This window comes from Punica granatum, chromosome 4 (genome assembly GCF_007655135.1).
Source record: "Punica granatum isolate Tunisia-2019 chromosome 4, ASM765513v2, whole genome shotgun sequence".
NCBI classification, from domain to species: domain Eukaryota; kingdom Viridiplantae; phylum Streptophyta; class Magnoliopsida; order Myrtales; family Lythraceae; genus Punica; species Punica granatum.
This window is the reverse complement of record NC_045130.1, coordinates 5,296,605-5,310,016: the sequence shown is the minus strand read 5'-3', so window position 1 is coordinate 5,310,016 and position 13,412 is coordinate 5,296,605. Positions and strand designations below refer to the sequence as shown.

At 43.1% G+C, this 13,412-nt stretch overlaps 3 protein-coding genes across 3 annotated transcripts; 2 read left to right on the top strand and 1 right to left on the bottom strand.

Moving 5' to 3' along the window:
* The first annotated feature begins 463 nt into the window (after window positions 1–463).
* LOC116204754 (START domain-containing protein 10) lies at window positions 464–2,855 on the top strand. The gene is made up of 5 exons (XM_031537017.1): window positions 464–919; window positions 1,109–1,364; window positions 1,843–2,001; window positions 2,114–2,260; window positions 2,448–2,855. Exons 1-5 carry the CDS (start codon window positions 846–848, stop codon window positions 2,547–2,549), a joined length of 738 nt encoding a protein of 245 aa, XP_031392877.1. The 5' UTR covers window positions 464–845; the 3' UTR covers window positions 2,550–2,855.
* Window positions 2,856–4,895: 2,040 nt separating this feature from the next.
* LOC116202323 lies at window positions 4,896–6,620 on the top strand. Its single transcript, XM_031533845.1, has one exon. It carries the CDS (start codon window positions 5,141–5,143, stop codon window positions 6,461–6,463), a length of 1,323 nt encoding a protein of 440 aa, XP_031389705.1. The 5' UTR covers window positions 4,896–5,140; the 3' UTR covers window positions 6,464–6,620.
* Window positions 6,621–6,731: 111 nt separating this feature from the next.
* LOC116202321 (probable leucine-rich repeat receptor-like protein kinase At5g49770) lies at window positions 6,732–12,890 on the bottom strand. The gene is made up of 18 exons (XM_031533844.1): window positions 12,617–12,890; window positions 12,090–12,210; window positions 11,932–12,003; window positions 11,723–11,797; window positions 11,571–11,642; window positions 11,034–11,195; window positions 10,816–10,890; window positions 10,544–10,615; window positions 10,368–10,439; window positions 10,190–10,258; window positions 9,995–10,069; window positions 9,758–9,829; window positions 9,508–9,645; window positions 8,671–9,329; window positions 8,406–8,542; window positions 7,984–8,203; window positions 7,583–7,818; window positions 6,732–7,490 (listed from the first exon to the last, which is right to left on the bottom strand). The coding sequence occupies exons 1-18, from the start codon at window positions 12,690–12,692 to the stop codon at window positions 7,011–7,013; spliced, it is 2,883 nt and encodes a 960-aa protein (XP_031389704.1). The 5' UTR covers window positions 12,693–12,890; the 3' UTR covers window positions 6,732–7,010.
* Window positions 12,891–13,412: the final 522 nt, after the last annotated feature.

Here is a 13,412-nt window from a genome sequence, read left to right as displayed (position 1 = left end):
GCAAATGCGGGAGCTCGACCCATCATCTTCTCGACGCCAGCTAAAATTAAGGGTGGAAAGGAGAAAAGGCAAAGCTGAAGCATTGCTTTCAAGGAATGGGACCAAATTGTGCTCCAATACATCACTGAAGAGTATTTATTACAAAGGCCAGCAGGGTCTTTTGCTTTCCGTCGGGCACGTGATCGTGGGGGGGGTCCTTAAGAGGCAAAGGATTAGATTTTGTTTTTGGTTGTGAATCTGTGACAAAGAACAGTTCTTGTTTTTTCATTAAGCTTGTGTAGTGTGATTTAATATGACTGATGATGGAAACAAAAAGACAGCCAATAGAGTTAGTGAGCTGGCTTTTGGTCATTTTCTGAGGTCAATTCTTTGTGTTTTCCTCCTCTGATGTCTTGAGAGCACTCACCCCATGTGCTTCATCTTCCCCACATCTGCTGCTTTGCTGCTTTTCTGGGAAGAAAAGGAATCTATCTTTTAATCCCAACCCCTCCTCAATTGGAATTGAATCAGAGAGGGATGGTTTAATGCAACATGTTATGCTTCTGGCACAGCATGTGAGAGCAATCACCTCATGACTGTTATCTAATTTCTCTCTCTCTGTGCCCACTTCTCTCTCATTATTCCACACACTTGTCATCAACTGGCCCTCATCTCTCATCAGTCACAGCGCAACCTTAACCTCTTTACAAATCTGTCACCTTCCCTCTCTCTCTCTCTCCTCCCCTCTCGCTCTCTTTCCCTGTCAATGTATGTTTCATGTACTGCTGCTGCCCTTCAGAGCTCAGCATTTGCAGTAGTACTATCAGAGACTTCACTTGGAGGAAGCACACATTGACAGATAGCTCATGTCCAGTGGAGAAATGAACCACAGCCCGAGCCCGAGCCCGAGCCAGAGCCAGGTCCCTTGCAGCGGATCTTGGTAAACTTCTCCCTATACTTCGCATCTGTCTGGACTGGGAAGAAAACTTGAAAAGAATCGAGCAGTGGGTGGTTGGACCGCATTTTACAGGAGTATAGGACGTCCTTTCGATAAGAGGATGAAAAGTTGTCAGCTGAATCTACCCTTTGGTCGCATCCAGTTTTTATCCTTTGTCATGGTTTTCCTTAGGTCGATCAGCGAAGAATCATTGAGGAGGTACGTGCACTTTGCGAGCGAGAGCTGCATTCAAGAACTTCTGTCTGCTTCAGTTTCGAACAGGACTGTTCATGGAAACGAGGGGTGGAAGGTTCTTGGAATCAACAAAGGAGTGGAGATATCGAAACGGAGGTCAGGTTCGCTCCACACTTTCCGGAGCCGGTGGGTGCTCGAATCTGTCTCCTCCCAGCAGTTCATTGCCGTCGCAACTGCAATCGATGCTGCAAAGGTAACGCAAGTTGGGATCGGTCGACTTGTAGTTGTAGGAATCGCCTGTTGCTTTCTTATGCAAATGAAAATTGTTTTCCCGAGAAGAGGACTGAGTTAAGGAAACTGTTCTCCATAAAAAAGAGTGTTTGGAAAAACGGTTTCGCAAAACGTAGAACCTATGCAGTTCTTGAAAAGTGTCGTTTTTCCATTTTGCTCTTCTGGAAAAATAGACAAAACGGACAGAAAGAGCTGTTGGATTGAACTTTACAAAAATGTTTCACAATCTATGATATGTCTAGTCATATGTTTTCCTGTTTTGGACAACTGAACAGAACCATTTTTCCTCCAAATTTTCCTTGTTCTCCACATTTTGTTTTGTTGCATTTCACCCTGAGAAACTGTTCTCAGAATCCAATTTTCGGTCTACCGATTTCGTGATTCTGCCATGGAGCCAATAATTGTCCTAAGCTGCTAACGTCCTGTCTTTCTTGAACCAGCAATGGGATTCCGATTTGGTGGAAACTCGGTATATAAAGGACCTTGAAGACAACCTCAGCATCATCCGTCTCCGGTTCGGTGACAACTCGAAGCCTCTCTTCAGGAACAGAGAATTCATAGTCTACGAGCGCCGTGAGACCATGGAGGATGGCACTCTTGTAAGCGAACTTCCCGGCTGATGATTCGCTGATATCTGTATCATAGATCATTTCAGATGTTCGGAATCCTAAGGCAACGCCGCTAAAATCGGTAAAATATTTTTTGGGGCAGGTGGTAGCAGTTGCATCACTGCCAAAGGAGATAGCAGCTGGACTACACCCAAAGCAGAACAACACAATAAGAGGGCTGCTTCTGCAATCAGGCTGGGTAGTTGAGAAGATTGAAGACGATTCCTGCTCGGTCACGTATGTCATTCAGGTAAAAACCGCTTCTGACTCGTTCCGACATCGTAACCACCATTCATTTAACCCGTAGTTTGTTTTCGTTGTATGCTGTTTCCGCCGATGGATTGAACAGTGTAAACTGTAATTCCGTCTGGACCACTCGTCTACTTATATGACAGCCCGATTGCAACGTTAACTTATGCTGTTTCGTTGGCTTGCAGCTGGACCCTGCTGGATGGATGCCCAAGTTCTTTGTGAACCGACTCAACACGAAGCTGGTCATGATCATCGAAAACCTCAGGAAACTAGCACAAGATACGTGACTCCGATCGATACATGGCTATTGGACTCAATAACGGTCTGTGTTGGGAGTATCAAGTGATAAGTTAATAACGGTATAAATGTGATAAAATATATATATATAGGAAAGCATGCCTATATAGCTGACAGCGCTATCGTGAAGTAAAGATCATGCGAGTTAAATATATCGCATGCATCAACTTGTATAATCGATCATGAAATCAATCGAGATTCGCAGCACTGTAAGAGAATTGGGTCGACAACGAATTAATCTGCGATCAAATGGAATGAATATTTACAACTTGAAGAGATTCCCATGTGATATGATACATGAGTCAAGGACCCCGTTCCCTCTCCGCTTGCTTTTATTTCACTTCAAATTAACAGGACATCATATTTAATCAATATCGAGATACATATAAATGAATTATTATATCCTGACATTTTATAATGATTTATGGCTATGATCCACAAGGAAAAAGGTACTCTTTATTGGTTTTTTTTTTGAATTTTAGTATTCGGAAGTCTAATGTGTGCCGGTTAATATAATTTGAACGGGATTGGCTAATTAAAGAGTAAAATGCTCCAATCATAAATTTTCTCTATTCATAAAATTCGGATTGAGACATTTTTTTTAATGGAAAATAAGCGTCAAACTACTTATATCAATCCACATTAATTTTTAGGGGATTTTTTTTGTTTTATTTTTGTAAGAAAATTCCCTATATTTATATAGCAAAGGATGAGAATATATAATAATGAACCAAAATTGAATAAATTATTCAAAACGTGGATATGAAGAATGGCATATATTTATTTTGGATTTGTACTTTCATGCTTTTGTCCTTGGAAGCTTTGATTCCTCCATTTTAAAGCTTGCTGGTTAGTAATTATATAAAAATTACATCTACATGTATATAATATTATATAGATATATTAATTAATCCTAATCACATCACACGGGCTTAAAAGCACTATACCTTTAAAGACTCAAGAAGAAGTCTTCGAGGTAGGTGAAGATTATGGAGTTTTGTCATGACAAATCTTAATATTTGTCCACCGGAAAATTAAGAAAGCATATTCAGAGATTAATGAATGATAGGATAACTAGATGACAGGGATGTTTGGTTTTAAGATATTATTTTAGAATAACAATTCTAACTTAACTTTATCCACTACAAAACAAAATAACTCATACAAAATAAAAGAGTGAGTCCCATTTATACCACTTTTTTCCACAACAAAATAATATAACTCATACAAAGTCAAAGGGTGAACCCCATTTATATCACTCTTTTTCAAAATCAAAATTTGATTTTAAAATCCTATTATGAAACCAAACGCAACTTGAAAGCGCAAGAATAATTTTACTATTTGCTAATCAACTTGTAGTGACTTATTCATATCATATTCTGCATAGACTCGGTTGTGCATGTTACCAATTTGCACGTCGAATATCATTAATAACAATGAAAAAGTTATTGTCATCTAATAACCAAAAATTCATTACCCTTTTCACTAAAGTATTTTATTTTTAATTAATCCAGTGAAATCTGCTTGTAGAATTTTAGTTAAATAGACATTGGATCCATTGAGGAAGGCCGTGCAGGATAGTTGACATTCGAATGAGATGAGATCCCGTGAACGTGCTCGAGGAATTGCATGTTATAATTGTCCTAATTGCGATGTAATTAATTGATTTGATTAATTAATTAATTCATCCAGTCAACTCAAACCCAGATCGCAAAAATGTCATATGTATTATTTTTCTTGATAAATCATATATGTGATACCTTGAACGCAAAAATTCCATGTCAAGTTCCAACATTTCCCCTATGAAATAAAGTTATATTTACTTCTACTAGCATACGGTATAAATGGCTGAATGGTTGTCAGCAATGAAATTGCGAAGTTCTATGGTGCAATTAGTTGTATGGAATTTCCCAGTGAAACTTTCACGTCCGACTTGTGCGATAATTTCTCGGAGTCTCGTACTCTGCCATACGGGGATAGTAAGAAGCCGAGAATGTAGTCCCAAGGGAGCTCGTGCGTATTCAACTCGAGCATCAGCCGCCTTGTGATCGCCCTAAAAGCTCTGCTCTTTTGAGAAGCTCGGTTATCGGTATACAACTTTCAGGCTCAACCGTCGGCCCCGGCCCCGGCCCCTAACTGAGCTCGTGAGCTCCTGGAATTTAATACAATTTATATGTGGGAGATATTCTTGACATTTCCTTCATCTTGATCTTGACCATTAACATCAATAGGTACTAACTATAAGAATGTGGATTAGTTGAAAACTGAGTTTTCAACGAGTGGATTTTAGATTCATCAAAGTTCGAAACTCACTAGAAGCACCTCGTGGTAAGGCAAAGCCAAGGCCCGGGCCTCTCAAGGGAGAAAAATCGATCAATACTAAATCCCCATGTTAGCATCTTGATGGCATAGCATCAGTCGCTGACTGTGAGGACTAAATTGCCCATCTCAAGAACGTCCAAGCCGGCGCATTCCACTCAACGAGAACATCCCTCCTTTTTTAAAATTCTCCTCTCTTCCCTCTTCTTGCTCCTATTCTCCTTCCATCGGGTTTGTGTCGGGATTCGGAATCGGAAACGGAATGGGGAGCTCGGAAGACTGCCTGAGGAAGAACAACCCTCATCAACAGCAGCACACAACCAAGTTCAAGCTCAAGATCTTATTGCTTGTCATCCTCACAAACCTCCTCACAATCTACATCTTCACTAGCCCTTCAAGCTTCCACTTGGACCGTGACCTCTCCCACTACACCAACCACTTTTCCCTCCCCCTCCCCTGGCCCAACACCACCGCCCTCTCTATCGAGCTCCGCTCCACCCAGGCCCAGCTCGCCGCCACCCGCTCCCAGCTCGCCGAGCTCCACCAGAGGCTCCATGCCATCGGCGGCATCCTGGCCAAGCACCAGGATGTGGAGGACGGGCCAAGTGATGAGTTTGCTGCCCTGGCGGGCCTGCCCGACGAGGTGAAGCTCTCTCTAGGCCCGCACGCGCTCCCGCTGGGCTACTCCCCGAGGTCGGGGTCCGACACCATCTACCCTTCCGTGGGCGCCGCTTGCTTGAGGTACAAGGATGATCTGGTCCAGTACATGAAGTATGAGGTTGGAGGGGAATGCCCGGTCGATGATGTGTTCGCACAGCGGCTTCTTCTCAAGGGCTGTGAGCCTCTCCCTCGGAGGAGATGCCGCCCAAGGTCCCCCAAGGGGTACGTGGACCCGGCACCGTACCCGGAATGCCTGTGGCAGGTGCCGCCCGACCCAAGCATCATATGGGAGCCATACAATTGCAAGAACTACAGGTGCCTTGTGGACCGGAAAAACCAACCCGGCTTCTTCGACTGCAAGGACTGCTTCGACCTGAATGGGAGGGAGAAGGCCCGGTGGCTCTTTGATAATGGGAATCTCGACTACAGCATCGAATATGTGCTTAAGACGAAACTGCCTGACACGATCAGAATCGGGCTTGACATTGGGGGCGGGTCCGGGACTTTTGCAGCCAGGATGCGGGAAAGGAACGTTACCATCATCACGACCTCGATGAACCTCGATGGTCCCTTCAATAGCTTCATAGCATCCAGGGGATTGATCCCGATGCATATGAGTGTCTCGCAGAGGCTCCCATTCTTCGAAAACACACTTGACATCGTCCACTCGATGCACGTGCTGAGCAATTGGGTTCCCGACACTATGCTCGAGTTCACATTCTATGATGTCTACCGGGTCCTGAGGCCTGGTGGGCTGCTCTGGCTCGACCGTTTCTTCTGCAAGGGCCCACAGCTGAACCAGACTTACGTGCCGATGATAGATCGGGTCGGATTTAAGAAGATTCGGTGGAATGCCGGGATGAAATTAGACAAGAATAAGAATGAATGGTACTTCTCTGCATTGCTGGAGAAGCCAATGTCTTGAAAGTACTTTTTCTCTTCATTTTTCATGCTAGCAACAGAAGTGATGTTGTAAAAGGATGTAACAGACGTTTTGCAGCTTTGATACAATATGCATTCGATTATCGAACACCGCCCAGAATATCTAGGCAGGTAGGTTGCACTAAGAGAGGATTCTAGGCATCTCCCGAGTTAGATTAGTTGACATACACATGTATGTGGACACTGACTCTTCGTTCGCGTTAAAAGTATCCGTGAAGACGAGGTTTCCTGTGAAATGATACTCGATTTTTGGATAAAAAACTGTTTTGCGTACAAAGGTGCAGTAGGACTACATGCCTGTATACAGATCCCTAAAACATGTCACTGCGACGGAAATTATACAAGAAAACGTAACACCTCTTCGAACATTTAAAATCCACAAGCTATGTAATATTATACAAGCAAACCATCGCAAATCTGTTGGGAAACACATTACGGTCCTTATAGACATGACTAGGGAACGAGTAGAGGACAGCTAAGATATCTCGACAATACATTATGCTGTAATTTGCAGGTTTAGGCTGGATAACTCACAGAGGTTCGACCCTGGATGGCGGGAAAACTCCGCTGTAATCGAAGCTTAAATCGTCCATATAAGGGTGTCGTAAATTCCCCCTGCTGTCATCTCCGTAGCTCGCTGATGTGGAGGCCGACTCAGCATTGGGGTTCATACCTGCGGACTGCATCAGGTTTTCAATCTCCTTAACCACCTCTCCCATCGTTGGTCGGTCAGATCCCAACTCTGCCACACAACTCATGGCCATTTCCACAAACTTTTCGATGCCCCTCAGTGGAATGGCCAAGGAGACAAGGGCTGGGTCGAGGATCCCGCGAAGGCCATACATTTCCTTAGTCCTATCCATTGCTGTTCTAAACTCCCTCACGATGTACTTGCCTCGCTCTATTGGCCTCCTTGCAGTGATCAGCTCGAGGCAGAAGACCCCGAAGCTGTAGACATCACTCTTCTCGGTCAGTTGCTGTGTCATGTAGTATTCGGGATCCAAGTAGCCCTGTATGAACAAACTGTTAGTATTGCTCGGTAGACACTAGCTATGCATCTTATCGGGGCAAAGATTCCAAGGGATCTGAAATTTATACTGACCATTGTTCCCTTCACTTGAGTGGTGACATGGCCTTTCTCGTCGGTTCCCATGAGTTTGCAGAGACCGAAATCGCCAACTTTTGCATTTAACCGTTCATCTAATAGGATGTTGTTGGATTTGATGTCTCGATGGATAATCGGAGGATTGGCAAGCTCGTGAAGGTATTGTATGCCTCGAGCTGCCCCGAGGGCTACTCGCAGCCTTCTTATCCAATCCAACCTGATTCCTGACTTACCTGTTAGAAAAAAATATTTACGCCATACTTTTCATTTGAAAATCTCCACCGCTGATAGGAAATAGTTCTTATCGACATATGAATCACTGTGGCGTTTACCAGAATTCGTATCCAACATCAAATAAAGGGGCTTTCTGATATACAAATGAGAAGATCTTGAAGTACCTGAGAGGCTTTCTTTGACGGTGCCATTCGGTATAAACTCGTAGACCAGTATCTGTTCACCTTGCTCGAAGCAGAAACCTACGAGACCGACAAGATTCTTGTGATGGACTCTTGATAGGAGCTCAATCTCGTTCTTGAACTCGACCCCGCCTTGCATCGATCCCTGCGTTGCTCGTTTTATGGCCACTAACTGCCCTGTTGGAAGGGTACCTCTGTAGACCTGCAGTAAGAAATTCTTCCATGCGATAATCGCCAGAGCGTGGCTGATCATGATAAAGTGTACGAACTTGCGACGTGAAGAATGACACTAGAAGTACTCCATAGCATTGTTCATGCTGATCGAGAAAACACGGGAATGAAGGGGAAAAGAGAAGAGGCTGTTCTCAATTTTTTCTGGAGTGAAATGAAGATAGAAGGCGAACCTTTCCGTATCCCCCGGACCCGATATCATTGGATTCTGAGAAATTGTTGGTGCATTTTTTAAGATCTTCGAAGGAAAACCATCTCGCGCCTTTTAGCTGTGGAGCGCTACCACTGCTCTTAGTCGAGTCCCAGGCCCCTGCATTTGCATCCTATGAAATCAATAGCTAGGAAACGGTATTGGCCCTGGTTCCGGAAAAAGCTATAAAAAGAGAAGTTTATGATTTTTGGTTTTCCATTGACAAATGGGACATATCTCTTCCATACCGAAAAGATTGCTCGTTTCTGTTGCCTTCTTGGCTATTTTCTTCTGACGAAATGCGTATATTCCTGCGAGGCCTAACAGCAGCAGAAGAACGAGACCACCAACTGTCGCTCCAACAATAACCCCAGTACTCGCCGAGGATGACGACTTCTTAGGTTCCTGGGGCACTTGTGCAGAGAATCGCTCGTACTGGTCAGCCATAAAAAAGAATGGGCCAAACCCTGAAGGAGGCTTGTAAGTCTGGTTACTAAGCACGAACCCGATACTGTAAACTCCGGTCCGGTTAAAACTATCTCCCTCCAAGGGAAATATCTCGAGGCTCATTTTGAGGTAGCCCAACGAATCCTTGTGGGGATTACTCAGTGCGATTGAATCCACTGGAAGCTGGTAGGACTGAAAGGCAGACATCATAGAGCTCACAAGGGAAGTATAGTGAGTCGAGTTTCCCAAGCTCGAGAAGGAAGCAGCCCTGAACACTATTGTTCCTGTGTAGGGAAAGCTGCATTTACAGTTGGGGCTTGATGTCTGATTCACAATGCTGCAGTCCATGGGATTGCAGTTGTTAGGGGGGGTCGAGTATGAGGAAGAATTGGACTGTAAGATCGTGCAGAAACTTGCTGCTGCCACTCCTGATTGCTGGCAAATTGGGTTTCCGACAAGTCTGCAAGATATGGACCATGTAAGCCATGTGATGACACAAGAATGATTTTAAATTCCAATTCGTTTTGATTTACACGTTCAAACATATCAATGAAGTCTGCTGATGTAAGCAAGACAGACATACACTACGGAAGAAAAGCACGCATGATAAGTTCAGGTTTACGTATATCTAGACTTACATTAGCTCATTGCTGTAACCCCCGGAATTCTGCGTATATGAATCGATAAAGTTGGTCTGCAAATCAACGAGCTGCAGTTGACTGCTAAAGGTGGAGCCAATGTTCAAGGTGCCGTTTAGCGCATTGTTTCTTAATATTCTGCACTCAGTTGATAGAATCGTAAATCCCGGGTCTTGCGGGAAAACAATGTGAAAAAGAAAATGAACTCTTCCAATTAAACTTTCTGGAACTCAAACCTAGAGATACTTACACAGTCTGTAAGTTGGCAAGGCTAAAGAGGGAAGAGGGAACGGATCCTTGAATTTGTGTTTGTTCCATCATTCTGCGATTAGTTAACAATAATATCAGGACTAGTTCTTAAATCTTCTCCACCCTAGAATACCAGTCCAAACCCGAGAATACACAAACATTGCATAGAGATTTCTACAGTTCTTCCTTTTTTCCGGGTTGAACAATGGTTCTGGTGGGAGCTGGCAGTCATACTTACAAGGTTGTCAAAGACTGCAAGGTTGTGATCCAATCAGGGAAGTCCAGTGCATCGAAACTGTTGTTGCTCATATCCCTGCGTGATCACCACCTTCATCAGATGCAAACTAGCAGTAGAATTTCTTTATACAGTAAGAACAAACACACAGAAATTGACCCGACGAGGTAATAAAAGACGATGTAAAAACGAACTCACAGGTAGCTGAGGGAGTTCAATCCAGTGAGGTTCGGCAAAGGACCAGTGAACTTGTTTTTGGATAGGAGACTGAAAATGGATGAATATACGGGTCAATAAACCTCGAGCCTTAATCAACAGCATGCTGCAAGAATCAATGAAAATATAATGGTGAAATTTACTTATTCAGAGTGCTTACAGCTCTTGAACTTTTGTGAGGTTGTTGAGATTTTGAGGGAGAGGACCGCTCAATGAATTCCGGTCGAAGCGTCTGCAACCAGCGAAGTTGGAAAGAGGGACACCGTCAGAATCAACTGAGAAGATTCGCTCCCTCCCCATATGCATCTAACTATGGAAGAGAGAAGAAAAACTTACACGACTTCCAGGGGTTGCACAAGCCCGAGGGTGGAAGGGAGGCTTCCTGTGAGCTGGTTGTTGTCAAAAAGTCTGTTCACAGCAATAAGATTCGAGCTAAGACATGGGAGAATATGTGCTTGTCGAGCACGAAACTTATCTTTGTTTGCCGAAAAGAATGAATTTATGTTCATTGTTTGTGTAGGAAAAGTGGAAAAAACGAGAATGGTCCTTCAAAGCCAAACCATTCCTCCATCAATCTAATATCAATCAGTAGAGCAGCATAAACTTACACATGGATCAGTTTCATCCCGGAGCTGAAAATTTCTGGAGGAATCGTACCAGAGAGCTGATTTTGCCCAAAGTGACTGTTTAAAAACATGAAAATGTCAGGGCAACAAAAATGACATCAAGGAATCTATTTCTTTGTTTAAGAACATAATAACAGGCAAAGCAACAAAGCCATCAATAATAAGAAGCAGAGAGGTTTGGAGGACGGTTTTTAACTTACAAGTGCTTTGTATGAAGTAGCATATCGAGACCCGATGTACTTCCATTGGACACGGGAATAGTTCCAGTAAGCTGATTATCAGCAAGATCCAGCCAATAGAGCTTCGTAAGGTTACCAATTGACGGGGGAATTGGGCCACTAAAGCTATTAGAGTTGAGAGATCTGCAGTTGCAAATATCAGGGAGTTTAGAACTGTTTCATGTAATAAGTATCATCAAGACGCCTTCATCTACAGGCTGCATTTCCATAGGAACCGAACCAGTCATATTTTCATGGTTCGGAATCTTCCATAGCATATCGCTATGTCTCTAATTTATCAAAATTTTACTTGTTAGAGGCATCGATATTACTACACTGGCATCAACTGGCTCAAATGTCTAGGATGATATTTAAGCTTTAACGAAAACTTTTACACGAGAAGTCATTCGCGAATGCAAGAGAGAGCATCCAAACATGTATTGCAGAATGATAAGAAAAATTTCTCAATTTTCCTAATCGTTGAAATGTGCAGTTCATTGTATAGAGTGAAATACTTACAGAAAGACGAGCTCTTGGAGAGATCCGATCGTGTCTGGAATGATACCGGTAAATCCACAGCCAACTAGGATTCTGCCAAGCAAATATTAGAAAGTATGTGACACACTTACTAGACCCTGAAAGTTACAGGAGAAGCTTTTTGCGTAGCTTACAAGTTCGTTAGCTTCTTCAGATTCCCGATAGCATCTGGAAGAGATCCCGTAAGGCCCTTGTTGTACGATAAATCCCTTCATTTTTCATGACAAAAGCCTGAAGGTTAGGAATAAATCTCAAGATGATTGACGGATTTATTCAATAATAAATCATAATGAAATAAAATGGTTGACTTGCGTATAGAAATATTATATGAACCCAAACTTACAGAGTGCGCAGCTCAGATAATGTTCCGATGTCTCCAGTTAGCTGCCCTGACAACCCCATGCTCGACAGTGTTCTGAACGCAACCGATGCAGTTAGCTCCATACATAACCAGAGGAAACCACTAATTCTTTCATCAAGTCACGGTGATAAGAAACTCACATCGAAGTAACCCGTGAATTGGTGCAGATGATGCCGTCCCATTTGTCACTGCAGGGATCAGAACCTACCCAGTTAGGCGGCGTGTTGTTCAAATAAGCCTTCATAGCCTGGAGGGCGACAGCTGCCAATGTCGAAATTGCATGATTAAGGTATTAACTAAAACATCTCACCCATTAAAAAGGTACTAGATAAAGCAGAACCATCGAACTGAATTCATAAGTCGCGGTGTTTACACGGATACATTCCCGCATAAGTAAGAAACGAGACTGCTTGAGTATTAACAAGGCTGCAAAAGGACTGCTTCGTAATGGATCCAGAATTCAAACTATGTCCATCTCGAGTGGTAATTCTTATGGAATGGGCAGAACAACCTCGAAACCACGAATTGCCACATACCAGCACTCAGCCGAGTGAAAAGGAATGAAAATGTTGCAGCACGAGATCAATATTATAAACTGTGCTTTAATGCGTTACATGGCAGTTCGACACTGTACTTGCAAACAAGACATAGATTCAGCTCATCTTACAGTCCTCTGAGGCCGCCTTGCCAGTGGACAACCCGAGCAGAACAGCCAGTAAAAGCCCAAGAAATCTAAGATCCATCTTCAGAAACACGGAAAACAACCTCCGAAATTCGACTTCTTCTTTCCTTTCTTTTTCGCCCCTCTAACAGCTTCTGAAGTTGCCTCCCACATTCTTCTTCATCATCATCATCTTCTCTTTTCCCACGTTCAAATTTTATTAATCTTCATCAAATTCAAAGGCTGCAAAAACGACTCATCACCCACTCTGCATTTCTCCCTATTTGTTTATCCATCAAGTTTCATTTGTTTATGAGAGGTTATACTGAGTCAAGCACAGAGTCAACCATCTAAAATTGTTACATCAGAAACTTAGGTGTCACGGCAGACAATCGTTGCATCGGATCGAGTTACTTCAGCAGATAAATCCGTGAAAGTCTCGAGTAAACGTCCGTCAGTTTCCCTGTCGGATCGATTTCGAGGGAAGAAAAGTCAGAGGAATCGAAAAAAATGAACACGGTTTATATGTCCCGCAGGTTTGATTGCATACGTACAAGATGGTGATGTTGCAGACACAGTCCAACCAAAACCAACTGGAAAGCACCTCGTACGCTGAAGACATTATCATCGGGTGAAATATGTTGACTTATTGTCCATCTCGAAAATTGATTAAAAATTCGTGAGTTTAAGAAATTGCAAATTTCACAAAAATAACAATGTACGTGGGATTCTACTGCAGAATTGGTAAATATTTTCGATTTTGTTTGCTGCATCACTCTGCTGTTGATGGGCAATGCTGCAT